The sequence below is a fragment of the Triticum urartu genome, chromosome 3A, assembly GCF_056163025.1.
Source record: "Triticum urartu cultivar PI428250 chromosome 3A, HENAU_Tu73, whole genome shotgun sequence".
Classification (NCBI taxonomy): domain Eukaryota; kingdom Viridiplantae; phylum Streptophyta; class Magnoliopsida; order Poales; family Poaceae; genus Triticum; species Triticum urartu.
In genome coordinates, this window is record NC_141875.1 from 136950107 (window position 1) to 136975274 (window position 25168).

The 25168-nt window shown below is 47.5% G+C and overlaps 3 protein-coding genes across 3 annotated transcripts; 2 read left to right on the forward strand and 1 right to left on the reverse strand.

The window, feature by feature from the left end:
* The first annotated feature begins 305 nt into the window (after window positions 1–305).
* On the forward strand, window positions 306–4682 carry LOC125543373 (putative inactive receptor kinase At4g23740). The gene is made up of 2 exons (XM_048706698.2): window positions 306–2035; window positions 3809–4682. The coding sequence occupies exons 1-2, from the start codon at window positions 784–786 to the stop codon at window positions 4459–4461; spliced, it is 1905 nt and encodes a 634-aa protein (XP_048562655.1). The 5' UTR covers window positions 306–783; the 3' UTR covers window positions 4462–4682.
* Window positions 4683–12752: 8070 nt separating this feature from the next.
* On the forward strand, window positions 12753–14541 carry LOC125543372 (GDSL esterase/lipase At5g45910). The gene is made up of 5 exons (XM_048706697.2): window positions 12753–13174; window positions 13241–13459; window positions 13550–13695; window positions 13785–14061; window positions 14139–14541. The coding sequence occupies exons 1-5, from the start codon at window positions 12883–12885 to the stop codon at window positions 14354–14356; spliced, it is 1152 nt and encodes a 383-aa protein (XP_048562654.2). The 5' UTR covers window positions 12753–12882; the 3' UTR covers window positions 14357–14541.
* Window positions 14542–20823: 6282 nt separating this feature from the next.
* On the reverse strand, window positions 20824–23781 carry LOC125543371 (G-type lectin S-receptor-like serine/threonine-protein kinase At2g19130). Its single transcript, XM_048706696.2, has one exon. The coding sequence runs from the start codon at window positions 23644–23646 to the stop codon at window positions 21211–21213; it is 2436 nt and encodes an 811-aa protein (XP_048562653.2). The 5' UTR covers window positions 23647–23781; the 3' UTR covers window positions 20824–21210.
* Window positions 23782–25168: the final 1387 nt, after the last annotated feature.

Sequence of the window (25168 nt, forward strand, 5' to 3'; positions counted from 1 at the left end):
TCGTTTGAACAAGAATATTTATGGCAGGGAGCGTGATCGAATCACGACCCAAGTGCTTCGAAACGATCTTTTGCATCGTCCGGTGACTGCTTTCCAGGGATAGGCGATGCGGTGCAACCACCGTGCCCACCCGGAAGAAGAAGAAGAATCCCAACGGATTGATTTGACCTTATCAAAATCCCAACGGCAGTAATACCGTACTACTACTAGACGAGATCGAAGCATGGACCAAGAAGATTCAACCGGCGGCTAGGCTAGGCTAGGCTAGGTTTTCCTACCGTGACTGCGCACAGGAAGACCGTCTGGTGCTGGTGCCCAATCGCTCGCCGCGCGGTGCCCATCTGACCGACACCACACACGGCGCGGCGGACGCGGCAAGCCCAGAGCGCCTCGCCACGCCCCCCCGCCCATCACCCCGCCACTCCGCCGCACATGCAGCCCCCACAAATCCAGCACAAGCTCCACGAGTCCACGACCCCCCTACCGACTCGCTCCCGCCGCGCCGTCGTAGGCTCGTAGCGCCAACTCCCCAGACCCTCTCGCCCCGCCCCGCCTCCCACACCACAGCAGCAGCCACGCTTCCCCAGGCCGAGCACAAAGCAGCCACCTTCCCTTCCACTCCGCGCCTCCGTTACCCAGATCCAACTAAGTAGCAGCAGAGCAGCGCAGCTCCGTCCAAGAAGACCACCCCACCCGCACCAAGGGAGAGAGAGAGAGAGAGAGAGAGAACCCGCACCAAGGGAGAGAGAGAGAGAGAGAGAGAGAGAGAGAGAGCGCGGCGCCATGCCGCCCCGGCTGCTCACCCTGGCGGCGCTGCTGCTGCTGAGCGCCACGCTGGGCGCGCCGGAGCCGGAGGCCGACAGGGCGGCGCTGCTGGACTTCCTCGCGGGGGTGGGCGGCGGCGGGCGCATCAACTGGGCCGCCGCCCGCCCCGTCTGCGCCAACTGGACGGGCGTCACCTGCAGCGCCGACGGCGCCCGCGTCGTCGAGCTGCGCCTGCCGGGGCTCGCCCTCTCGGGCCCCGTGCCGCGCCGCACGCTCGCCCGCCTCACCGCGCTCCGGGTGCTCAGCCTCCGCGCCAACGACCTCTCCGGCGCCTTCCCGGACGACCTGCTCGCGCTCCCGGGCCTCGCGGGCCTCCACCTCCAGCGCAACGCCTTCTCCGGCGCCCTGCCGCCCGGCCTCGCGGGGCTCAAGAGGCTGCAGGTGCTCGACCTCTCCTTCAACGCCTTCGACGGGGCCCTGCCCGGCGCGCTCTCCAACCTCACCCAGCTCGTCGCGCTCAACCTCTCCAACAACTCGCTCTCCGGCCGCGTCCCCGACCTCGGCCTCCCGGCGCTGCAGTTCCTCAACCTCTCCAACAACCACCTCGACGGCCCCGTGCCCGGCTCCCTGCTCAGGTTCTCGGACGCCTCCTTCGCCGGGAACAGCATGACGCGGCCGGCGCCGGTGTCGCCGGCGGTCCCGCCACCGTCGCTCGCCCCGCCGGCGGCCGGCGCGCCCGCCAAGAAACGGGGCCGGCTCAGCGAGGCGGTCGTTCTTGCCATTATCGTCGGCGGGTGCGTCATGCTGTTCGCGGTCGTCGCGGTGCTGCTGATAGCCTTCTGCAGCAGGCGGGGCGGCGAGGAGGGGAGCCGGGCGGGGTCCGGGAAGGGCGGGGACAAGAAGGGGAGGGAGTCGCCGGAGTCCAAGGCGGTGACCGGCAGGGCCGGGGACGGCAACCGGCTGGTGTTCTTCGAGGGCCCGTCACTGGCGTTCGACCTGGAGGACCTTCTCCACGCCTCCGCCGAGGTTCTCGGGAAGGGAGCGTTCGGCACGGCGTACCGGGCGCTGCTGGAGGACGCCACCACCGTGGTGGTGAAGAGGCTCAAGGAGGTCAGCGCCGGGCGGCGCGAGTTCGAGCAGCAGATGGAGCTCATTGGGCGGATCCGGCACGACAATGTGGCGGAGCTCCGGGCGTACTACTACTCCAAGGACGAGAAGCTGCTCGTGTACGACTACTACAGCAGGGGAAGTGTATCCAACATGCTTCACGGTATGCTTCTTGCTCTCCCTTCTCCATGTCACTTTCACAGTTTCTTCTTCAGCACTACAGTGTGGCTAATGAATTTGCAATTTGTAGCTGTATGATAAATGGCATTGTTTGTTAGAACTGTGGTAACGGTGATGATAATGAGAGTGGTCCTCGTTGGGGGCATCCGATAAAATGGGAATGGCACTGAGAAGATTGCCATTGTCCCCTGGGCAAGATAGCGAGTGTTATAGAAAGGCTAACAGATGTACTGCAGGTCCTTGTTCTTGCTGTTGCTAATGGCTACTGTCATGTGTTATGGTTGTGCCCTATTTTTTATTTAAGTTTCACCTGAGCAGGACTTTTGTGGAAACAACTCATCTTTGCTCCTACTCAGTTTAGACTGTATTTCTCAGATTATATCTTTTGTCTTGCTTGAATAGTCTACTTGTGACTAGTTTTCCTTTCTTTCTTTTTTGAAACTTTACTTGTGACTAGTTTCCTTCACTAAAAGGTTGAAGTTACCATACTCAAGAGTAGCATATTCAATTTGTTTATACTTAGTCTTGGATTATTCCTTTTAGATTAAAATTCTCATATTCTTAGATCTAGCCGCTTGGTGTTCTTGAAGTGTCCATATCATGCTGAGCTGCATGGACTTTTAATATGTGCACGCGTATTCAGACCATGAGCAACCAGTTTAATTCTCGTTCACATGGCATGTTTGGTGTATGCTGGAGTAGTCATGTCAAGGCCAATATAGTAGCACTAGGATCTGTTTCATTACACCAAATCATGTATGATAATCACGGCATCTTGTTGTTAAAGCATTTCATTACTGTCACCGGAGTCTTGAAATACAAATTTCACATTGCATACAAATTTCACTTGTTTGCGCTTCCTCAGTTTTGACTGTATTGCTCCAAATACATCTGTTGTCTTGCTTGAATACTTGGGACTGGTTTCCTTCTCTAAAAGGTTGACCTTATTATACTCAAGAGTAGCATACTTAATTTGGTTATACTTCTCAATCTTGCATTATTATTTTTAGATTAAAATTATTTTCTTCCTCTATCTAGCCGCTTGGTATTCTTAAAGTGTCCATATCATGCTTATCTGCATTGGACTTGTAATATTTGCATGTGTATTCAAACCGTGAGCAACCAGTTTAATTCTAGTTCACATGACATGTTTGGTGTATGGGCAATATAGTAGCAATATGATCTGTTCCCTTACACCCAATCATGTAGTGTAATCACATCACTTACTGTTGAAGCACTTCTACCATTACCAGATTCCTGGAATACAAATTTGACATTTTGAGTGATGCATACTTTACATGTTAGTAGTGGCACGCTGAGAATATTTGCAAGAAATGAAACTGAAGATGGGGTCATGCACAAGAAAACTGTAAATGGGGGAAATGTTTTGGAAGATTAATGCAACAAATAGCGTTGGAGCTTTGTCACTAGCTAGAAAGTTAATCTTGTCTTGTTCATTGGTGAAACATCTGAAATTGCTAGCGTTGGTGTTCACTGCCATAACCCATCCCCCATTTCCCTATCAGAATCGGGACCAGAGGAGGACCACCGTTAGATGCATCAGTATCGTGATGGACAACAAATTAATACTAGACATCGGCCACAAGCATTAATTCTGGTGTGAGCTCGTGGCAGTAGTAATTCCGATAATTTGACATGAGATGCCTTTACAAGATGAGCCATTTGCATTTTATTGATATCCAAACTTGAATATGACGTACATCTCATAATTCTGCCAATTGTTTTCTCTTTGCAGGGAAGCGGGGTCTGGACAGAACACCATTGGATTGGGAGACTAGAGTAAGGATAGCCCTGGGCGCAGCAAGAGGGATCGCCCACATCCACACTGAGAACAATGGGAAATTTGTTCATGGCAACATCAAGGCGTCAAATGTGTTCCTCAACAGCCAGCAATATGGCTGCATCTCTGACGTTGGCTTGGCGCCACTGATGAACCCGATAACCGCAAGGTCCCGTTCTCTGGGATACTGTGCACCTGAGATCACCGACACAAGGAAATCAACGCAGTGCTCTGATGTCTACAGCTTCGGTGTCTTTGTGCTCGAGCTCCTCACTGGCAAGTCACCTGTTCAGATAACTGGCGGCGGCAACGAGGTTGTCCACCTTGTCAGGTGGGTGCAGTCCGTTGTCCGGGAGGAGTGGACCGCCGAGGTGTTTGACGGCGAGCTGATGAGGTACCCTAACATCGAGGAGGAGATGGTGGAGATGCTACAGATCGCCATGGCATGCGTCTCGAGGAACCCAGAGCGACGGCCGAAGATGAAGGACATGGTGAAGATGATCGAAGAGGTCGGCAGGAACGACAGTGGGACGCGGGCTTCGACGGAGGCCTCGACGCCGGTGGGGGAAGCTCGGAACAAGGCAGAAAGCTCATCTGCAGCCTCCTGATGGAGTTCTCTGAAGTATCATTTTTTTTCGTCTTTGCAAGGGTAGGAGCACGGATAGTTCTGTGTCTTGACGGCGCTGCATGATTCTTTTGTCTTATGATGATTTACATGTTACGAAATTGTAACACCTTGCCATGTGGAACTACGGAAATTGTTTGCTTATTATGCAGCACCTGCTCACTGCTTTTCTGCAAGCAATTGAACCAATATCTGATCTGTAAACACTTTGGTGGAAGCTACTCCTTATCTGAGCAATAGAACAGTGACTGCCAAATCTTGAGACTTGAATGCACTGATGGGTAAATTAGGGATGGCAATGGTTAGGGTATTGGCGGGTATAATCTCCTTCAACCCAAACCCATACCCACAGAAACGCAGGTAGCTCAGCAGGCGTGCTAAATTCCAGTGCGCACGCCCAGCACAAGCAACATTTTCCACTCAAACATAGAACCAAGAAGATCAAACACACAAAATAAATCAACAATAAATAGTTCAATTATTATTACAACTCAAACAAATAGTTTATCTTCAATACAACAAATAGTTCATAAACAATACAAGAAATAGTCAACAAATACAACAAGCGTACAACATCAAACTAGTTTTGTTGCTCATCCCATGACCACCACCCATCGACTAGATCCTTTTGAAGCTCATCATGTGTTTCGACACGTCGAATGGCATGATATAAGGCAACAAAGCGGGCCACCCTCGGAGCCCTCCTCCGCACTCGCACGAGATGTCCCATCAACTCATACTGAGAATAGTCTAAATCTTGCCCACGCTCATTCTCGATGATCATTGTTATGCATGATCACACAAGCGTTCATGATGTACCGAAGGATCTTTTGATCCCAAAATCTAGCCGGCCCTCTCACGATAGCAAATTGGGATTGCAAAATTCCAAAAGCTCTCTCCACATCTTTCCTAGCCGTCGCTTGAGCATTGTGGAAATCAAGTTTTTTCTTACCTTGCAGTGCCTTCAACGGCTTCACAAGTGTTTGCCACCTTGGGTAGATGCCATTCGCAAGATAGCAGCCACAATTGTATGTGTGGCCATTTGCTACAAACTCCACCGGTGGAGTTTCACCATTTGCAATCCTATTCATGAGTGGTGACCGTTGAAGAACCTTGATGTTGTTGCAAGATCCAGGCATTCCGAAAAAAACATGTCAAATCCAAGTCTCATGATCAGCCACCGCTTCAAAGATTATAGTGGAACCATTTTTTTGGTCGTGAAATTGTCCATGCCATGCCGTAGGACAGTTCTTCCAACTTCCATGCATGTAATCTGTTGACCCAAGCATACTTGAGAATCCGTGAGCTTTGTTGACCTCCAAAAGCCTTGCGGTGTCTTCAACATTGAGAGCTCTCAAATATTCCGGATCAAACACTTGCACAATTCCAATTCCGAAGCGCTTGACACACATGATGGCTTGACTCTCACCCATGACCAAGTGGTCATCAACTAGATCGGCCGGCATACCGTATGCCAACATACGCAAAGCGGCGGTCACCTTTTGGAAGGTGCGATGTCTGAGTTCTCCGGTGGCATTGCTCCTTTGCTGAAAAACCCGATCATGGCTCGCCAGTTTCTCCGCAATGTGTTTGAACAACTCGATGTGCATCCTAAAACGGCGCCGAAAGCAGGACTCGAGGTATGTGAGATTCTCCACAAAATAGTTCCTCATCAATCTGTTGTGGGCATCGATCCTTTCCCTCCATAATTTCTGACGACCGAAAACCGAGTCACCGTGCTTCAGCTTTTTATTGACGTGCATAGCTAGGATCATCGCGACGTCCTCTTCCTCTTGAAGATCAAATTCTTCATCGGAAGAATCGTAGGACGAACTCATCTCCAAACTTAAATTAAAACTAATTTGAAACTACAAACAATATGCACAAAATTCATCTACAAATATAAAGTTAGAAGCAAAATATACCTTGCAAGTGTTTTGTCAAATACCTTGTGGGCGCTGAGCTGCAAACGGCCGTCGGGCGCTGTTCATTAGAGGAACGATGCGCTCGAGGGGCGGTGGTGAGGAGAGAAGGTGAAGGAAGCAGCGGTGGCCACCGGGAGAAGCAGGGGAAGCGGCGGCGCGCTGGGGATAGGCGGGCGAAGCGCCGATGGGTCACCGGAGCGAATGAGGGAAGGTGCCGGTGGAGGCGCCAGCGCCTGGAGGTTTTAGATCCGTCGGTTGGTGAGATTCGCGTGCACGATTTGCTTGTCCAGCGCGCGTGAGCAGGCACACCAAATACCCAGCGCGCTGGCGCCTTTTTACCGCGCGTGGGATTATAGCGCGACTGTTGGAGCGCTACTTTCGACAGCACGAGCGTCATATAGCCCTTTTTTCAGCGCACGACTTATTTAGCGCGTTTCTTGGAGATACTCTAACACCCCTACCCATACCCATCGGGTATCCTATACCCAATGGCTACCCAATGGGTAAAATGTATAACATTTAAATTTTTAAAAGGCAGAGAAATGAGTTTAAAAATCAAGTGATGATGGGCAAGTAGTATAGCACATACACATCCTCCTCATGTGGGAGGCATCAATGAAGTATGCGCAACGGTTCGTGGAGATAGTTTGATCGTTGGAGAGGAATCTAAGAGAGAAGTGTCGATATTTCATCTTTTTGGGGAGTCACATAGGTCGTAGGAGGAGTGGCGAGCAGGTGATTGCGGGCCAATGAGCTATGAACGGTTTCGGGAATACAAGATTTAGGGTTGGGCCATAGGAGTTGTATGTTGACCCACATACGAACTATTTTTATTATTTATTATTTTCTGGGTATCCATTTGATTACCCATGGGCACAAGTTCATACCCATGTCTTACCCTTATATTTTGCGGGTACGGATACCCATTATCCATGGGTACAAAATCTCTTCAAGTCTTGCCATGCCGTTTGTTTTTGGGTAGGGTACACGCGGGTACCCATACCCATGGGCAAAACTGCGATCCCTATGGTAAATAAACTTGTCGACCAGGAAAAACTCAGTTGTTTAGCTCTAGGAACTCAGCCGCCCTCCCTCCCGCGTCGCCCCCGTGCGGTGTCGGGGAGGAAACCCTAAATCCCTCCACCGTCCATCCCCCTCCCCTCCCTCCACCTCCCTCGCCGCTGCCAGAGGGTGTGCTTGGGCGATGCCCGGTGGGCACCGGTGGCGGCGGGGTATTTTTCGTCCTCTCACGCGGTGAGACAGACATGGGCCGTCTTCCCCTAGGCCGAGCGTGGTGCGGGCACTGGGCATCACGACGACGATGTGTAGGCGCGTCTGTGTCGTCGACGCGTCAGGCGCCATGGTGGCTGGCGGTTCACGTGGGTTGGCCTCGGTCAAATCCGTCCAGGATCTGACGCTGACGGCTCATCTGGCGGCGAGGGCTGGGACAAGCAGGGGCCGCGGGCGGCAAGCGCTGTTGTGCATAGGGCGGCAGGGCTGGTGGCGTGGTTGAGGTGGAGGTGGCGCGTACGTGGCCAGGTGTCCGGTTGGCCCTCCTTCTCGGCTTTAGGACGACGGTGTGCGATGCAGGAGGACTGATACGCCTCCAGCGTATTTATAATTTTTGATTGTTCCATGCTATTATATTATCAACCTTGGATGTTTTATATGCATTTATATACTATTTTATATGATTTTTGGGACTAACCTATTAACCTAGAGCCCAGTGCCAGTTTCTGCTTTTCCCCTTATTTTAGAGTATCGCAAAAAAGGAAAATCAAACGGAGTCCAATTAACCTGAAACTTCACGAAACTTATTTTTTGACCAGAAGAAGCCCACAGAGTATCAGAATTGGACCAGGAGAGTCCCGGGTTGCACACGAGGGTGGGGGGCGCGCCCCCTGCCTCGTGGACAGCCCGGAGGTCCACTGACGTACTTCTTCCTCCCATATATACCCATATACCCTAAAAACTTCAGGGAGCAGAATAGATTGGGAGTCCCGCCGCCAGAAGCCTCCGTAGCCACCGAAAACCAATCTAGACCCGTTCCGGCACCCTGCCGGAGGGGGAATCCCTCTCCGGTGGCTATCTTCATCATCCCGGTGCTCTCCATGACGAGGAGGGAGTAGTTCTCCCTCGGGGCTGAGGGTATGTACCAGTAGCTATGTGTTTGATCTCTCTCTCTCTCTCGTGTTCTTGAGGTGGCACGATCTTAATGTATCACGAGCTTTGCTATTATAGTTGGATCTTATGATGTTTCTCCCCCTCTACTCTCTTGTAATGGATTGAGTTTTCCCTTTGAAGTTATCTTATCGGATTGAGTCTTTAAGGATTTGAAAACACTTGATGTATGTCTTGCGTGGGATACCCATGGTGACAATGGGGTATTCTGTTGATCCACTTGATGTATGTTTTGGTGATCAACTTGCGGGTTCCGCCCATGAACCTATGCATAGGGGTTGGCACACGTTTTCGTCTTGACTCTCCGGTAGAAACTTTGGGGCATTCTTTGAAGTACTTTGTGTTGGTTTGAATAGATGAATCTGAGATTGTGTGATGCATATCGTATAATCATACCCACGGATACTTGAGGTGACATTGGAGTATCTAGGTGACATTAGGGTTTTGGTTGATTTGTGTCTTAAGGTGTTATTCTAGTACGAACTCTTGAATAGATCGATCCGAACGAATAACTTTGAGGTGGTTTCGTACCCTACCATAATCTCTTCGTTTGTTCTCCGCTATTAGTGACTTTGTAGTGACTATTTGTTGCATGTTGAGGGATAGTTATGTGATCCAATTATGTTATTATTGTTGAGAGGACTTGCACTAGTGAAAGTATGAACCCTAGGCCTTGTTTCCCAGCATTGCAATACCGTTTACGCTCACTTTTATCATTAGTTACCTTGCTGTTTTTATATTTTCAGATTACAAAAACCTTTATCTATTATCCATATACCACTTGTATCATCATCTCTTTGCCGAACTAGTGCACCTATACAATTTACCATTGTATTGGGTGTGTTGGGGACACAAGCGACTCTTTATTATTTGGTTGCAGGGTTGCTTGAGAGAGACCATCTTCATCCTACGCCTCCTACGGATTGATAAACCTTAGGTCATCTACTTGAGGGAAATTTGCTACTGTCCTACAAACCTCTGCACTTGGAGGCCCAACAACGTCTACAAGAAGAAGGTTGTGTAGTAGACATCAAGCTCTTTTCTGGCGCCGTTGCCGGGGAGATTAGCGCTTGAAGGTATATCTTTAGATATTGCAATCGAATCTTTTAGTTTCATGTTTTATCACTAGTTTAGTCTATAAAAGAAAACAAAAAAAATAATGGAATTAAGTTTGCCTCATACGCTTCATCTTTTTAATATCTTTCATGAGTACGATGGAAAGAAAAATTGTGCCAAAGTGTTAGAAACAGAATGCATTAGAATGTTCGGCACTAAATAGTTGAATGATAAGCATGATTGCAATGTTGTTAGTATGAATTCCTTGAATATCCATGACGCTAATGATATGCAAAGCCACAAACTTGGGGAAGCTATGTTTGATGAAGATGATATTTTTTGTCCCCTAAGTTTTGATGAGCAAATTTATTATGATGAAAGCATGCCTCCTATTTATGATGATTATATTGATGAAAGTGGATTTGGAGAGGCCATGACTTTATTTTGTGATGAATCCACTATTCCAGAAGAGGTTCCAATTGATAATGAGAACAAAGTTGCTATCTATGATGATTATTGTGATGACTTGTATGCTATAAAGAAAAATGATATCCATGAAACTTGTCATCATGATTTTAGTTTTCAATTGGATTATGCCTCACATGATAATTATTTTGTTAAGTTTGCTCCCACTATTATTCATGAGAAGAATTTTGCTTATGTGGAGTAATAAAACTTATATGCTTGTGATACGTCTCCAACGTATCTATAATTTTTGATTGCTCCATGCTATATTATCTACTGTTTTGGATTATATTGGGCTTTATTTTCCACGTTTATATTATTTTTGGGACTAACCTATTAACCAGAGGCCCAGCCCAGAATTGTTTTTTTTGCCTATTTCAGTGTTTCGGATAAACGGAATATCAAACGGAGTCCAAACGGAATAAAATCTTCGGGAACGTGATTTTCTCACCGAACGTGATCTAGGAGACTTGGACCCTGCTCCAAGGAACAAAAGAGGCGGTCACGAGGGTGGGGGGCGCCCCCCTAGGGCGCGCCCCCTGCCTCGTGGGCCCCTCGTTATTCCTCCGGCGTACCTCTTCCTCCTATATATACACACGTACCCCCAAACGATTAGAACAGGAGCCAAAAACCTAATTCCACCGCCGCAACTTTCTGTATCCATGAGATCCCATCTTGGGGCCTGTTCCGGAACTCCGCCGGAAGAGGGCCGTCATCACGAAGGGCTTCTACATCATCATAGCCTCTCCGATGAAGTGTGAGTAGTTTACCTCAGACCTTCGGGTCCATAGTTAGTAGCTAGATGGCTTCTTCTCTCTCTTTGAATCTCAATACAAAGTTATCCCCCTCTTTTGTGGAGATCTATTCGATGTAATCTTCTTTTTGCGATGTGTTTGTTGAGATCGATGAATTGTGGGTTTATGATCAAGTCTATCTATGAATAATACTTGAATATTCTCTGAATTCTTTTATGTATGATTGGTTATCTTTGCAAGTCTCTTCGAATTATCTGTTTGGTTTGGCCAACTAGATTGGTAGTTCTTGCCATGGGAGAAGTGCTTAGCTTTGGGTTCGATCTTGCGGTGTCCTTACCCAGTGACAGAAGGGGCAGCAAGGCACGTATTGTATCGTTGCCATCGAGGATAACAAGATGGGGTTTATTTCATATTGCATGAATTTATCTCTCTACATCATGTCATCTTACTTAAGGTGTTACTCTGTTTTTAACTTAATACTTTAGATGCATGTTGGATAGCGGTCGATGAGTGGAGTAATAGTAGTAGATGCAGAATCGTTTCGATCTACTTGTCACGGACGTGATGCCTATATACATGATCATGCCTAGATATACTCATAACTATGCTCAATTCTGTCAATTGCTCAACAGTAATTTGTTCACCCACCGTAGAATACTCATGCTCTTGAGAGAAGCCACTAGTGAAACCTATGGCCCCCGGGTCTATTCTCATCATATCAATCTCCATTACTTTAATCTTGCTTTGCTTTTTTACTTTGCCTTTGCTTTTTACTTTGCATCTTTATACCAAAAATATTATATCGATCAGATCTCACTCTCGTAAGTGACCGTGAAGAGCTTGACAACCCCTAATCGCGTTGGTTGCGAGTAGCTATCGCTTTGTGCAGGTACGAGGGACTTGAGCGTGGGCTCCTACTGGATTGATATCTTGGTTCTCAAAAACTGAGGGAAATACTTACGCTACTCTGCTGCATCATCCCTTCCTCTTCGGGGAAAACCAACGCAAGCTCAAGACGTAGCAAGAAGGATTTCTGGCGCCGTTGCCGGGGAGTCTACGCAAAAAGTCAACATACCAAGTACCCATCACAATCCCTATCTCTCGCATTACATTATTTGCCATTTGCCTCTCGTTTTCCTCTCCCCCCAATTCATCCTTGCCATTTTATTCGCCTTCTCTCTCTCCCTATCCCCCCTCTCAATTTGCCTCTTGTTTGCTCGTGTGCTAGTTTGCTTGCTTGTCGTTATGTCTGAAATTGGGGAAGTTATCGCCAATATGAGCGATAACAATATCATGGAAAATTCTGATGCTCCTGCTAAAGAACCTACCATCTTTCATACAAAAAAATCCCGTGTTGGTAGTGGTAATATTATTCGCGCGTCTCAGGTGCGGGCTGGCAACCATGGCACGCGGGTGGCGTGGTTGCGGGGGGTTGACTATGGTAGGGTGCGACGGCGGGGTGTGAGCGCCGGGGTACACCACTTGCCCTGTCCTTTGACCGACCGACGGTGGTGGCGGCCGTTGACGTCGCATCCTTCCTGAAGACTCTGTCGTGGTGTTCCACTCGTGTCGTCTTGTTCCGCGTGAAAACCTGATCTTCGGGATCGAGCGGTGGCGGCTATCTATAGTCATACCCTTTTTGGAGGCGCCGCTTTGGAGTCACGGCTTCGTTGTTGTCCGGCTCATCTCTTTATTATGGTTGCTTATGGTGGAGGTCTCTGTCGGTTTCAAGCGATTTTTTTAGTTTGATTGTTGATCCATGGGATGATGTGTCAGTGCCTAACACCTTTATATCTTGCCTTGGGTGTTTGCTGTGTGTGATGGTGCCGTTTGTTTGTACGGCTCTTAGTTGTAATGGTTGCTTTATAATATAAATATAAATTGAGGGGAAATCCATTTTTGGTAACTCGTGGACAACAACGCTTACTTGCTCTGATTTTGATGGGAGAAATTTGAGGCAGCCTCCAGCTGCGGGAGCTGCTCCCCGCTGAATCGTAGGCCGCGGCGAGGTGTCGTCAGGCCATGGCCACCAAGATGCGCAAGCTGCCGAGCGCCGTTTTGCTGTTCCTCTTGGTCGCGGACCTGGGATGGGCATGGGCGCTGATCCCTTCTTCCTCCCCCGCAGGCCTCTCCGCCAGGCGCTACGACTCCATCTTCAGCTTCGGCGACTCCTACGCCGACACCGGCAACAACCCCGTCGTCTTCGCCGCCAACTCCGTCTTCAACGTTGTGACGCGCCCACCCTACGGCTCCACCTTCTTCGGCCGCCCCACCGGCCGCAACTCCGACGGCCGCCTCATCATCGACTTCTTCGGTACACATACGCACTGAACAAACTCTCCTGATCTGAGGTGGTCAACTCAACTGGTCTGCTTCGCAGCTCAACGCCTGGGCCTGCCGCTCGTCCCGCCGTCCCTGGCGCACAACGGGAGCTTCCGCAGAGGCGCCAACTTCGCCGTCGGGGGCGCCACCGCTATCGACGCCGCTTTCTTCCACGACGGGTCCGATCCCGGCAACAAGTTCCCTCTCAACACCAGCCTGGGCGTCCAGCTGCAGTGGTTCCAGGCTCTCAAGCCTTCCCTCTGCCGCACCACCCAAGGTTGGTACTACTACTTCTCAAGTCAATCGACGCAAATGTTTATTCAGCTAGCCGCGCTGCCTGCAGAGTGACATTTTTCTTCCGGTGCAGAGTGCAAAGCATTCTTCGGCAGATCCCTCTTCTTCGTGGGCGAATTCGGGGTCAACGACTACCACTTCTCCTTCCCCACCAAGAGCCTGCAAGAGATCACGGCGTTCGTTCCAGATGTGATCAGGGCCATCTCAATGGCAATCGAGGTACCTACCTCAGGTCGTCAACCTGCATTTCACCTTCGGAACAGGGGCAGTTTAACATGGTATTGATCCAGCTATGGCAATGGTGACAGAGGCTGATCAAGCACGGGGCGACGAGTTTCGTCGTCCCCGGGACAATCCCCTCAGGGTGCACGCCGCAGTTCAGCAGCTACCTCGCCAAAGACAACCCGGCAGAATACAACTCCACCACCGGCTGCCGGGAAGATTATAACAAGCTAGGGATGCACCACAACCTGCTGCTGCAGGAGGCCCTGGAGAAGCTCCGGGGCAGGCACCCGGACGCCATGATCGTCTACGCCGACCTCTTCGGCCCCATCATGGACATGGTTGAGTCACCTCGCAAGTATGGTAAGCACTTTCAGAGCTGTTGTCTGCAGGCTGCTTGCAGTTGCAGCAGGTCAAGGCTGATGGTTGTCATTCTGCAGGGTTTGAAGAAGACGTTCTTACCAGCTGTTGCGGAGGGCCCGGGACACTTGTCTGCGGCGACGAAGGTGCCAATGTATGTGAGAAACCGGCTGCTCGTCTGTTCTGGGATGTCGTCCACTTGACGGAGGCGGCTTACCGCTACATCGCCGATGGCTGGCTGGGCAGCATAGACTCCCCTGAAGCTGCAAGAGAGAGCAGGTATCAGTTAGTGAGGTAGCAGAAGCTGCTCTGCTTCATGGACTGTTGGCTATGTGGAGTCTGGCCTGTCTGAACCGAAATACACTGGAGATGAAATGTAAGCATGCAAGTTTATTTTGGAAACCACTTGCTGTTCTTTTCGGAGCTACATTTCTCGGTTAAGTTGATCGGCTGGATCTGATCTGGAAATTCCTGATTACAACATTGAGACACTTATCTTGGATCGAAGGGAGTAATATATTTTAGAGCCAAAAACGTCATTGTATTGTTCAGCCTTTCATGCCATTACTTAGATATTCAGGAGAATCTACAATCATACATCATCTCAAAAGAAACCCTACTTAAACGCAGGGCAAATGGCATAACTGTGATCCTTGTATTCTGCAAACGTTTGTATTGCTGCGGTAACCATGGAAGACACTTCTTCAAACATGAGGATTTATTCGGTCTATGCAAATACCGCAATCTGCGGTGCAATGCATAGATCTGCTAGAATTGAGTTAATTGCATAAAACCTCCATATTTCGGGCTTCTTCAAGAAAACCACATGGTTCTTAATCATTTGCAAAAATCACCGTGCATTCAGTAAACTTTTTGCAAATAGCACTGATCGCTCGCTTTGCAGTGTTGGGGGCGTTTCCGATAGGTGGAACCCAAAATAGGTGACGTGGCGTAACGGCCTGGCGGACCGCGCCGTTAGGCAGTAGCTGGTCGAACCGACGAGGTATGAGTGTCCGACTGCACCAGCTATGGATGGCTTGAAGGCAGCGCTAAACTTAAAGTACTAAATAAAGTGGCAATTTCGTTTCTTTTTTTACCTTTTAAATATTTCTTGGAAACAAAATTTCATGAAAATGCGAACAATGTTTCGAAATCATAAAACAATTCGAATATTCTTTTCTTAAATGTGAACAATTTTTAAAATTGTGAACAAATTTTGGAATCTAACAATTTTTTAAAAAGAAAAAAATACACACTGAACATTTTCTTAGTATACGGTGAACTTTATTCAAATACACACCGAACATTTTTTAAATATATGATGAACTTTTTTGAAATTCACGCTGAACAAAATTTCTGTAGACAATGAACATGTATTTATACACGGTAAACATTTTTTTTCAATACAATGAACTTTTTTTTAACAAGAACATTATTAGGAAAATGAACACAATTAGAATTCTGAACTTTTATTGGAATTTGGAATTCCAAACTTTTTGTTAACATGAATAAATTTGGAAAACACAAACAAAATTTGGAATTTCAAACATTTTTTGAAAAAATTGATTTATGGAAAACAAAAAAGAAAAATAATTAGGTTAAAAACAGATGAAAAAGAAGAAGTAATAAGCAGAAAAAAAACATGAAGAGAAGCGGGAAAAAATGTAACAGAAAATAAAACAGTAAAAAAGTCAGAGAACTTCTAAAAGGTTTCCAAAACCGGTTGCTCGCTCGAAGTGGGTCAACCCGTATCGCGTCGGTCGCTCGTTTCGCTTCAGCGAAGCTGCGATAGTTTGATGCTCATACGCGGCAAATAGGTTTCGCCGTTTGGGGAGAAGAGTCATATAGACGGCGCCACGCGTAGGAGGCCGTCCAACTAGGTCAGACTATTGTCGCACACGGAAACATCGAAGATTTTATCGAAAAAGAATGACAGTGCGAGAGATCGAACTATGTAACTCACACTACTGACCGCTCGTCGCTAGGCACTTGAGCTGATAAGCTTCAATGTCTAACTACAGAAATGCGGACTAGTAGAACTATACCTCAGCGATTGGTTTACTTTGGCGAACCGGTCTTTTTCCCTGTTTTCTTTTCTTAATTATTTTTTGTTTCTTTTTTTCTTTTTCGTTTCTCTCTTTTCTTTAAAAAAATGCTCGCCCTTATAAAAATTTGTCCAAAATTTCGAAAACGTTTGCCTTTTCAAATTTTATTCAGAAAATACAAATATTTGCATTTTAAAAGATTCTATAGAAATTTCAAATAAATGTTTGTGTCTTTCAAAATTGCCTACATATGAAAAACATGAACATTTTTAAAAATAGCATGCAAATTTTGAACACGAATATTTTCTAAACATTTTTCGAAAAGTACGAACAAATAGGGAGTTTAAAATAGAAAAAATTGAACGAAAATTTGAAATCATTTTTTAACTTCCCTGAATATTTTTTGTATTTACATAGAAAAAAACACCATGTTCACGTAGGGTGTCCTGGTAGGCCAGAAGGCTCCGTCTGAGAGCACATTTTTTAACATCCTTTATGATGGAAATATGCCCTAGAGGCAATAATAAAGTTATTATTTATTTTCGTATATCATGATAAATGTTTATTATTCATGCTAGATTGTATTAACTGGAAACATAATACATGTGTGAATACATAGACAAACAGAGTGTCACTAGTATGCCTCTACTTGACTAGCTCGTTGATCAAAGATGGTTATGTTTCCTAACCATAGACACGAGTTGTCATTTGATTAATGGGATCACATCATTAGGAGAATGATATGATTGACTTGACCCATTTCGTTAGCTTAGCACTTGATCGTTTAGTTTGTTGCTATTGCTTTCTTCATGACTTATACATGTTCCTATGACTATGAGATTATGCAACTCCCGTTTACCGGAGGAACACTTTGTGTGCCACCAAACGTCACAACGTAACTGGGTGATTATAAAGGTGCTCTACAGGTGTCTCCGAAGATACTTGTTGGGTTGGCGTATTTCGAGATTAGGATTTGTCACTCCGATTGTCGGAGAGGTATCTCTGGGCCCACTCGGTAATGCACATCACTATAAGCCTTGCAAGCATTGCAACTAATGAGTTAGTTGTGGGATGATGTATCACGAAACGAGTAAAGAGACTTGCCGGTAACGAGATTGAAACTAGGTATTGAGATACCGACGATCGAATCTCGGGCAAGTAACATACCGATGACAAAGGGAACAACGTATGTTGTTATGCGGTCTGACCGATTAAGATCTTCGTAGAATATGTGGGAGCCAATATGAGCATCCAGGTTACGCTATTGGTTATTGACCGGAGACGTGTCTCGTCATGTCTACATTGTTCTTGAACCCGTAGGGTCCGCACGCTTAACGTTTCGATGACAGTTATATTATGAGTTTATATGTTTTGATGTACCAAAGGTTGTTCGGAGTCCCGGATGTGATCACGGACATGACGAGGAGTCTCGAAATGGTCGAGACATGAAGATTGATATATTGGAAACCTATGTTTGGATATCGGAAGTGTTCCGGGTGAAATCAGGATTTTACCGGAGTACCGGGAGGTTACGGGAACCCCCGGGAGGTTAATGGGCCTCGGTGGGCCTTTACGGAGAAGAGGAGAGGCGGCCAGGGCTGGGCCGCATGCCCCTCCCCCTAGTCCGAATAGGACAAGGAGAGGGAGCGGCACCCCCCTTCCTTCCTCTCTCCCTCCTCTTTCCCCTCCCCCCAAGTCCTAATTCAACTAGAAAAGGGGGAGGGGGGAGTCCTACTTCCGGTGGGAGTAGGACTCCTCCTGGCGCGCCCTCTCTCCTGGCCGGCCGCACCCCCCTTGCTCCTTTATATACGGGGGCAGGGGAGCACCCTAGAGATACAACAATTGATCGTTTGATCTTTTAGCCGTGTGCGGTGCCCCCCTCCATCATAGTCCATCTTGATAATACTGTAGCGGTGCTTAGGCGAAGCCCTGCGTCGGTAGAACATCATCATCGTCACCACGCCGTCGTGCTGACGAAACTCTCCCTCAACACTCGGCTGGATCGGAGTTCGAGAGACGTCATCGGGCTGAACGTGTGCTGAACTCGGAGGTGCCGTGCGTTTGGTACTTGATCGGTCGGGTCGTGAAGACGTACGACTACATCAACCGCATTGTGCTAACGCTTCCGCTTTTGGTCTACGAGGGTACGTGGACAACACTCTCCCCTCTTGTTGCTATGCATCACCATGATCTTGCGTGTGCGTAGAATTTTTTTTGAAACTACAACGTTCCCCAACACTTTAATGACCCCTTTTTCCTGTGGCTTGTATGATGAATTTAAGGTATCATGTCAAGTTGTTTCGGCTTTTGAATTGTTTTACATTTTCTGGAGTTCGGTAAAAAAGCTAATAAATGACCGAACATGTCGCAACATGGAAATGGTATCAGAATTTGTTCAAATCTTGCATGGAAGCCGCATATGTCCGTGCATGGAAGCCGCATATGTCCGTGCGGAGCTATTGCAAGAAATTAGTGTCATTTATGTTTAGTCCAAAAAAACCATCAGTTGAGAGGAGTGCGTTAGACTAGGCAGGACGTGTGCATCCGTGAGCATGCAATTTTTCCTCGGTTAGTTGTAATTTCCGTCATTATCTATCAACATGAACATATTCTTATATGCTAACCATTTCTTGAGATTTGTCAACAATTTTGGAATTTTAATTGTGTATGAAAATTTTCTAGGCTTAACACTTTTAAAAATTGTTATCAAATTCCCAACAACTGATGGTGAAAACAAATTGCATACCACACACTTTTTTTAGTAAAATATCGACTTTTTTGAAACACAAACATTTCTTAAATTTCTGAACAATTTTTTTGGAAACAGGAATATTTTTTAAATTCCAGACCATTTTATAAAATTGTAAACAATATTTGAACACAAAAACTTTTTTTAGTATTTGAAACAGTATTTAAAGGCTTTAAAAAGAATAATTAAGTTCAAGAAGGAGGAAAAATGAATGAACGGGAAAATGAAAATTGTCGTTGCAGCGAGTGGAGCCTAGGACACAACCGGACAAGCCCACGCCAAGTAGTGAGTGGAGCTCGCTCTGTGCACACCACATGGGCTGACCCCGATTTAAAGAAGTTCACAAATTTGAAAAATGTTCATCGCTTTTTAAAAAAGTTCATCACTTATAAAAAAAGTTCAAGGATTTTCACGAAAACGTTCATGAACTCGAAAAAACTTCACCAATTTTTAAAAATATTCAGGAATCTAAAAAAATACTCACCGGATTTTGACAGTAGATCACGATTTTTAAAAGTTCATGGATTTTGATAAAAAATCTACGCAAATTGGAAAAAAGTTCATAAATTTTGAAAAAAATCACAATAATAACTGAAAAAGTTTAGTAACTTGAAGAAACTTTTGCGAACTAAGAAAAGGGAAAAAGGGAAAAATGAAAGAAAAAACGTCGAAGAAAAAAGTGCGAAAGAGAACAAAAACAGCCACAAAAGAAAACCATACACGTTACATTTGTTGAAAGGATGGAAGAAGATGAAAGAGTACACAGCAAAGTAACCTGGCGCAATGGTTAGCAGCTGTAGAGGTCTCAAGTTTGAATCTCCCCAGTGCATGCCTCCCGTATTTTTTGAATTCTTACAAAGAAAAAAAAACTAAATGGGCGAAAGCCCAAGACGGCGAGTTGGTGTGCGCCAAATCTGGAAAATCACTGCGTAGCTTTGCTAAAGAAAAACATATACAGCAGGCATTTCAATATATGACCATCATATCTTTTCTTATGAAAAGATATGGGCTAATCTGAGCCGTCCTTTCTGTTTAGGGGGGAGGGGGTACCGAAGAAGTGTTTTATCAATTTTGTTGAGCTATCATCTTCCCCAAGCATCATTGCGGAGATTGTAGGGAAGATTCGGGACCCTTGCCCATAAACTGAGCCGATCAAACTGTACCTCATCCGGCCTCATGCAGTCCATGAACTCAGCCAAGATGACCATGTTCTTACTAACATGCAGTTTGTTGCGTAGTTTTACGCGCCCCTTCAAATCGGTGTATATTTATACATCCCTATATATATAATTTACAGGTATAAGCCACCGGCCACACGGATGCAAAGTTACAGCTCCCGAGCACATTTGGACCCGGATGACCAGTAACACCGAAATACACTGAAAAAAGTTCAAAAAAAAATCTGATTTTTTTGGTGGCAAACATTTACAAATGTTCTAAGTGCTTGCAAAGTTTCGTCGTGGAATCACATTCGTGGAAGCCATGCCAAAAAGAAACAAAATCGATGCTCCTAAAATGCTACTTTCAAAAGCATTTTGAAGCATTGATTTTGTTATTTTCAACGACTTCTACAGATGTAATTTCATCATGAAACTTTGCAAACACATGAAAAATTTGTCAAAGTTTGCCAAAAAAAATTCAGAATTTTTGAAACTTTATTTAAATATGTTTTTTGGTGTTATTGTTCACCACGCGCTCATTTGAGAGCGCAAGCAGAAGGGGACTTCCGTTTTGTACTTTTCTGGGTTGGTAGAGCAGTAGCAATGGTGTCAAGTTTTTACTTTGTTCAGCCTGTACTCTTTGCTTCTACAATCTGTTCACATTTAATTTACTTAGTTTCTACAGCAGTAGCACTTGCTTTGATGTCAAGTCTTCTTCATATTTCCCTCGCAAAAAAAAGTCTTCTTCATATTTAATTAAAAACCATATTTGCAACGAATACCAGTTATCTGTTGTACAATTTTCGTAGCGTGGAGGGCATAGTTGCTGCTGTTTTATCACTGAATCTGCTGAAAAACTACAAGTCTAGAAAGTCAGGGCTTCAGTTTTGACTTTATAAGACCTGGGCCTTTGGATCACGTGTAGAACCTCAATGGAGAGTCAGTCGACCGGTCCTTGGACATCTTTGTCAGTCCATGGTAGAGGGATGCATTGGAGAGTCTGCAAGAAGACTGTTTCTTCTTGTTCCGACTTCGCTGAATCCCTACAACATTCCACAGAGGGAATTTGTACGGTGTACAAATGAGTTTTCAATACTTTTTAGTAGAGGGCTTGTAGTCTGTAATTGGAAACAAATCTGAACACATATTCAGATTCAGATCCAACAAATCCGGAATTGGATTTCTCTAGCAACCTTCTTCAGGAATCAGGATATATATCACTTCCATCACCCTCCATAAGGTCCTGAAGCGAAGTTGGTATTGGAGGCATATCAACGTCCACGACACCTTCCAACATGCGAACAGCTTGCCCCATTGACGGCCTATCGTTCTCCTGGTCCTGGATGCACCAGCAGGCGACCCTACAGATGACCTCCAGCTCCTCCACATTAGCATCGCCTTCCAGCCGAGCGTCCAGCAGGCACAGAACCTCCCCTTCGTTCACCTGCGCAGCCGCGTGGAGAGGAAAATACCGATGGCTCCCAATTTTCACCACCTCAGTGCACCTTCTCCCCGAGACGATCTCGAAGAGCACAATGCCGAAGCTGTACACGTCGGCCTTCCTGGTGATGGGCAGCCCGGACAGCCACTCCGGCGCGAGGTATCCCATGGTTCCTCGCATGGTGGTCAGCGCGGAGTTGAATTCCCGTCCCAGCAGCTTCGCCATGCCGAAATCGGCGATCTTGGGACAGAACTCCGCGTCGAGCAGTATGTTCTCGGGTTTGATGTCGCAGTGTATGATGCAGTCCTCACATTCTTCATGCAGATAGGCGAGACCCTTGGCGGTGCCCAGTGCAATTTGGTAGCGAACGTTCCAACTCAACACACCAGATTTCTCCCTAAAGAGATGAGCGTCCAAGGAGCCATTTGGCATGTACTCATAGACGAGCAACCTTCTGTCCTCCTTGACACAGAATCCCAGCAGACGGACCAGCTTATTATGTTGGATCGCTCCGAGTGTCTGCACCTCTGTTCTGAACTGCTTCTCTGCTTCCCCGATTACTTTGAGATTCTTCACAGCGATGTCTGTTGATCCCGGCAGCGTTCCCCTGAAAACACTTCCGAATCCCCCCTGGCCGATTTTATCGGAGAAATTCATCGTGGCTTTCTTGATCTGTGCATAAGTGTAGACCACAAGAGGGCCTTCCACTTCAAACTTCCCGGCGGCAAGCGAATTCCTCCTGAATCTCCATAGCAGCACCATTATCAGTATCAAGGAAGCAAAGCATATCAATCCAGTGACCAATAATGCAATTCCTCTTGCTTGCAAGCCTTTCTTGTTCCTGGGCGCGGGGCCCAAACGGAGGTAGATCTTGCTGTACGGTGGCCTGGCAGCCAAGCTCAGATTATACAGGTTGTGGTACCATAGCTTGCATCCATGGCCGCCATACGAGTAGGCGATGCAGTAGCATTTGCTCCGGCAAGCCTCTCTGCAGACTTCATCAGTTCCGGCCATCTCTTCCTGGGCGTCGTAAGGAAGCCCTTGCAGCTTGTCCAACGGGGCGAAGGAGTCATCGTGCTCCGTCTGGCCGTCGGACTCGCAGCTCAGCGGGAGAGACCTCGAGCAGCCGGTGACGAAGTACCCAAGCCCCCACTCAATCGGGTACGACGGCGTGAACCCGCCCACACAGCCGCACTTCCCGCTGCTCGTGCAGGCGCCGAACTTACCGCAGAAGAACCCGCCGGACTTGCAATTGGAAGGGAAGGACCAGCGAGCAACCCAACCACCGGTGCCGTTTGCGGCGGGATCCGGTTCCGAGTACCGCATTAGGCTGACTTGCCCCAGATGGAACTGCAAGAACTCGGTACTGTTCAGGCCCTCCCTGTGATTGAGCAGCAGCGAGCTGCCATTGTCTTGAGAGGACACCATCCAGTCCGGGAAGGTGCCGCGGTTGGCATGGCCGTCGGTGGTGAGCACGAACCCGTTCCTGCGGTTCGCGTCGACGCTGAGGCTGCCGTTGTGCGAGAAGCTCCTGAACGTCAGCGAGACGTTCTTCCCGGTGTCCTTGTCGAGCCCGAGCCTAGCTCCGGGGAGCAGCGCGTCGCTGGGGTAGTCGAAGCTCTGCCACAGGACCAGGGAGGAGTTCCCCTGGTCCCTCACCACCAGGTTGCCGTTGTCGAGGAGGACCGCCACGGCGGCGGACGACACATTGCCGCCCGGCGACGGCATGCACCGGAGGCTGGCTCCATTCTGCTTGATGCAGAGACTGTCGGCGAAGATCTCCAGCGACGCGGCGGGCAGGTCGGTGATGACGACCCTGTCCCCGAGCCAGAAGGTAGGGCTGTGGCCCATATTCCGGAACCGGACACCCAGGAAGTAGTGGATGCCGGGGCCTGGGGAGAAGAAGCCCAGCTCGAAGCCGCCGCTCCTGGAGACCAGGGTCTTGTTCCCGGAGATGCCCTCGCCGGGGAGGATGGTGTCCGTGGTGGCAGACGCGGCAAGCAGGGCACCGTCAATGAGCAGGAGGAAGAGAAATACCAGCGCCGCCCCTTTGGTTGGGGAGAGGCCGAGGCCGAGCGAACGCGCCGCGCCGCCGCCATTGGTGTGCATAACTTTCCGAGGAACGAACTGGGAACTTCCCCCAATCCTCCAGCCCGACCAGTGGTGACGGTGAACGCCCGTCACCGCCGCCATTGGCGCCGCCGGCTCGTCTTGCTCTCAAAGCTTGCTCCAGTTCAGCAAGCTTCAGAAGTTCAGAGCAGAGAGTGGTTTGCACTTCAGGTTTGCGGTGTAAATATCGCCCGCACCCGCCCATGTCACCTTCAATCACTTCCCTTTTTTTTGAGGGGATTCAATCACTTCCCTTCACAGAGTGACAGTTCAGCTTTTGTCTTTTCGTGTGTGTTTGTGCGTGCGGACGCTGTAGTGGACGGTGAAATTATGTGGAAATCGGCTTATCTTTCTTCTTATAAACTGACATGATATAGTGGTTGACAAGTTTAAATTGCACCGCTTTGCGAGAGCCTTTGACAGTCTCGTCGCCTTTTCTGTTGCATGTCATGAGGAAACGTGGGTTTGAAAGAAGGTGGCTCTTGGATCTCTCTAATCCTCTCCTCCCAGAGAAAAGAATTAGGCGTGCAGGGAGGTCCTGTTGGAATGAGTGGAATATTAGGTAAATTTGTAATTAATTTTAATAAATAATTCATGACTGGAACAGTAACTAGAATGCAACAATCTAACATACTAGATGAACTGAAAAACATGCAAGACAGCAATACACATGTCACATCAACCATAATTAGGGATATGAACATATCAGGATGCACGTACTGTTCGTTAGTAGCCATGCCGCTAGCGATATTGTTGACGACGATGTTGGTGAATGTCGGACGATGCAGATGAGGTTGGAGACGTCGGTACGTGGCGCCGTCCGACATAGATAGAAGACAACCCACGGTGACAAACTCGAGCAGTTGTGTGGAGCGCTTTCCAAAAACCTAATTCGCTCTCCCTGGTGTAGGATCATAAAGACAAACAGTTTCGAAGACATGCTCTTCCGCACTCCTGCAAATGCACTGACCAGATTACGCACGCCTGTGCACATGGCCCCGACCCCCACCTGCCATGCCCCGGCGAGGCGCGTCCGGGTCCTTCTTCTCTCCTCGACACAACAGTTAGCGAAGTGGGGAGGACCCATTATATAAAAGGTCTCACACATCCTTAACTTTCGGGTTGGATCTAAACTTAGACCCTTTACTTGGAAGAAACGTGGGTTTGGAACAAAGTGGCTCTTGGATCTCTCTAGTCGAGCTAAAAAAACCTGACGTCCATGGCAATTAGTCGTTGATGTGTGGAAATTTTTCTGTTTATTTTTAGTGCTACATGACACGGCAAATCCTTTGCTACATGAAATGGCAAATCCTTTGCTACATGAAATGGCAAATCCTTATAATGCATATCAGATGACATGGGAACTTAAATGCTCCCACGCTAGGATGTGATCTCAGTTGTTGGATCTCAACCTGACATTTTTTTCCCAATCCTTATACATAAGCATGGCAATTTTATCAGTTTTCACATGGTAAATCTGGTCGTCGAATTTTTAGCGCTAAAAAGTTGGTGTTAGATTTTTTACACTTTTGGCATGCGCACGGTCCAAGGCATGTGAAAGGATCAGTATGATCGACTAACCGGTGTGAATAGCCGACTAACAATT

Coding starts and splice junctions, on each gene's coding strand:
- LOC125543373 (XM_048706698.2), top strand. CDS start 784: ATGCCGCCCCGGCTGCTCACCCTGGCGGCGCTGCTGCTGCTGAGCGCC. Junction 2,036..3,808: donor TGTATCCAACATGCTTCACG/GTATGCTTCTTG, acceptor TTCTCTTTGCAG/GGAAGCGGGGTCTGGACAGA.
- LOC125543372 (XM_048706697.2), top strand. CDS start 12,883: ATGGCCACCAAGATGCGCAAGCTGCCGAGCGCCGTTTTGCTGTTCCTC. Junction 13,175..13,240: donor CCTCATCATCGACTTCTTCG/GTACACATACGC, acceptor TCTGCTTCGCAG/CTCAACGCCTGGGCCTGCCG. Junction 14,062..14,138: donor TGAGTCACCTCGCAAGTATG/GTAAGCACTTTC, acceptor GTCATTCTGCAG/GGTTTGAAGAAGACGTTCTT.
- LOC125543371 (XM_048706696.2), bottom strand. CDS start 23,646: ATGGCGGCGGTGACGGGCGTTCACCGTCACCACTGGTCGGGCTGGAGG.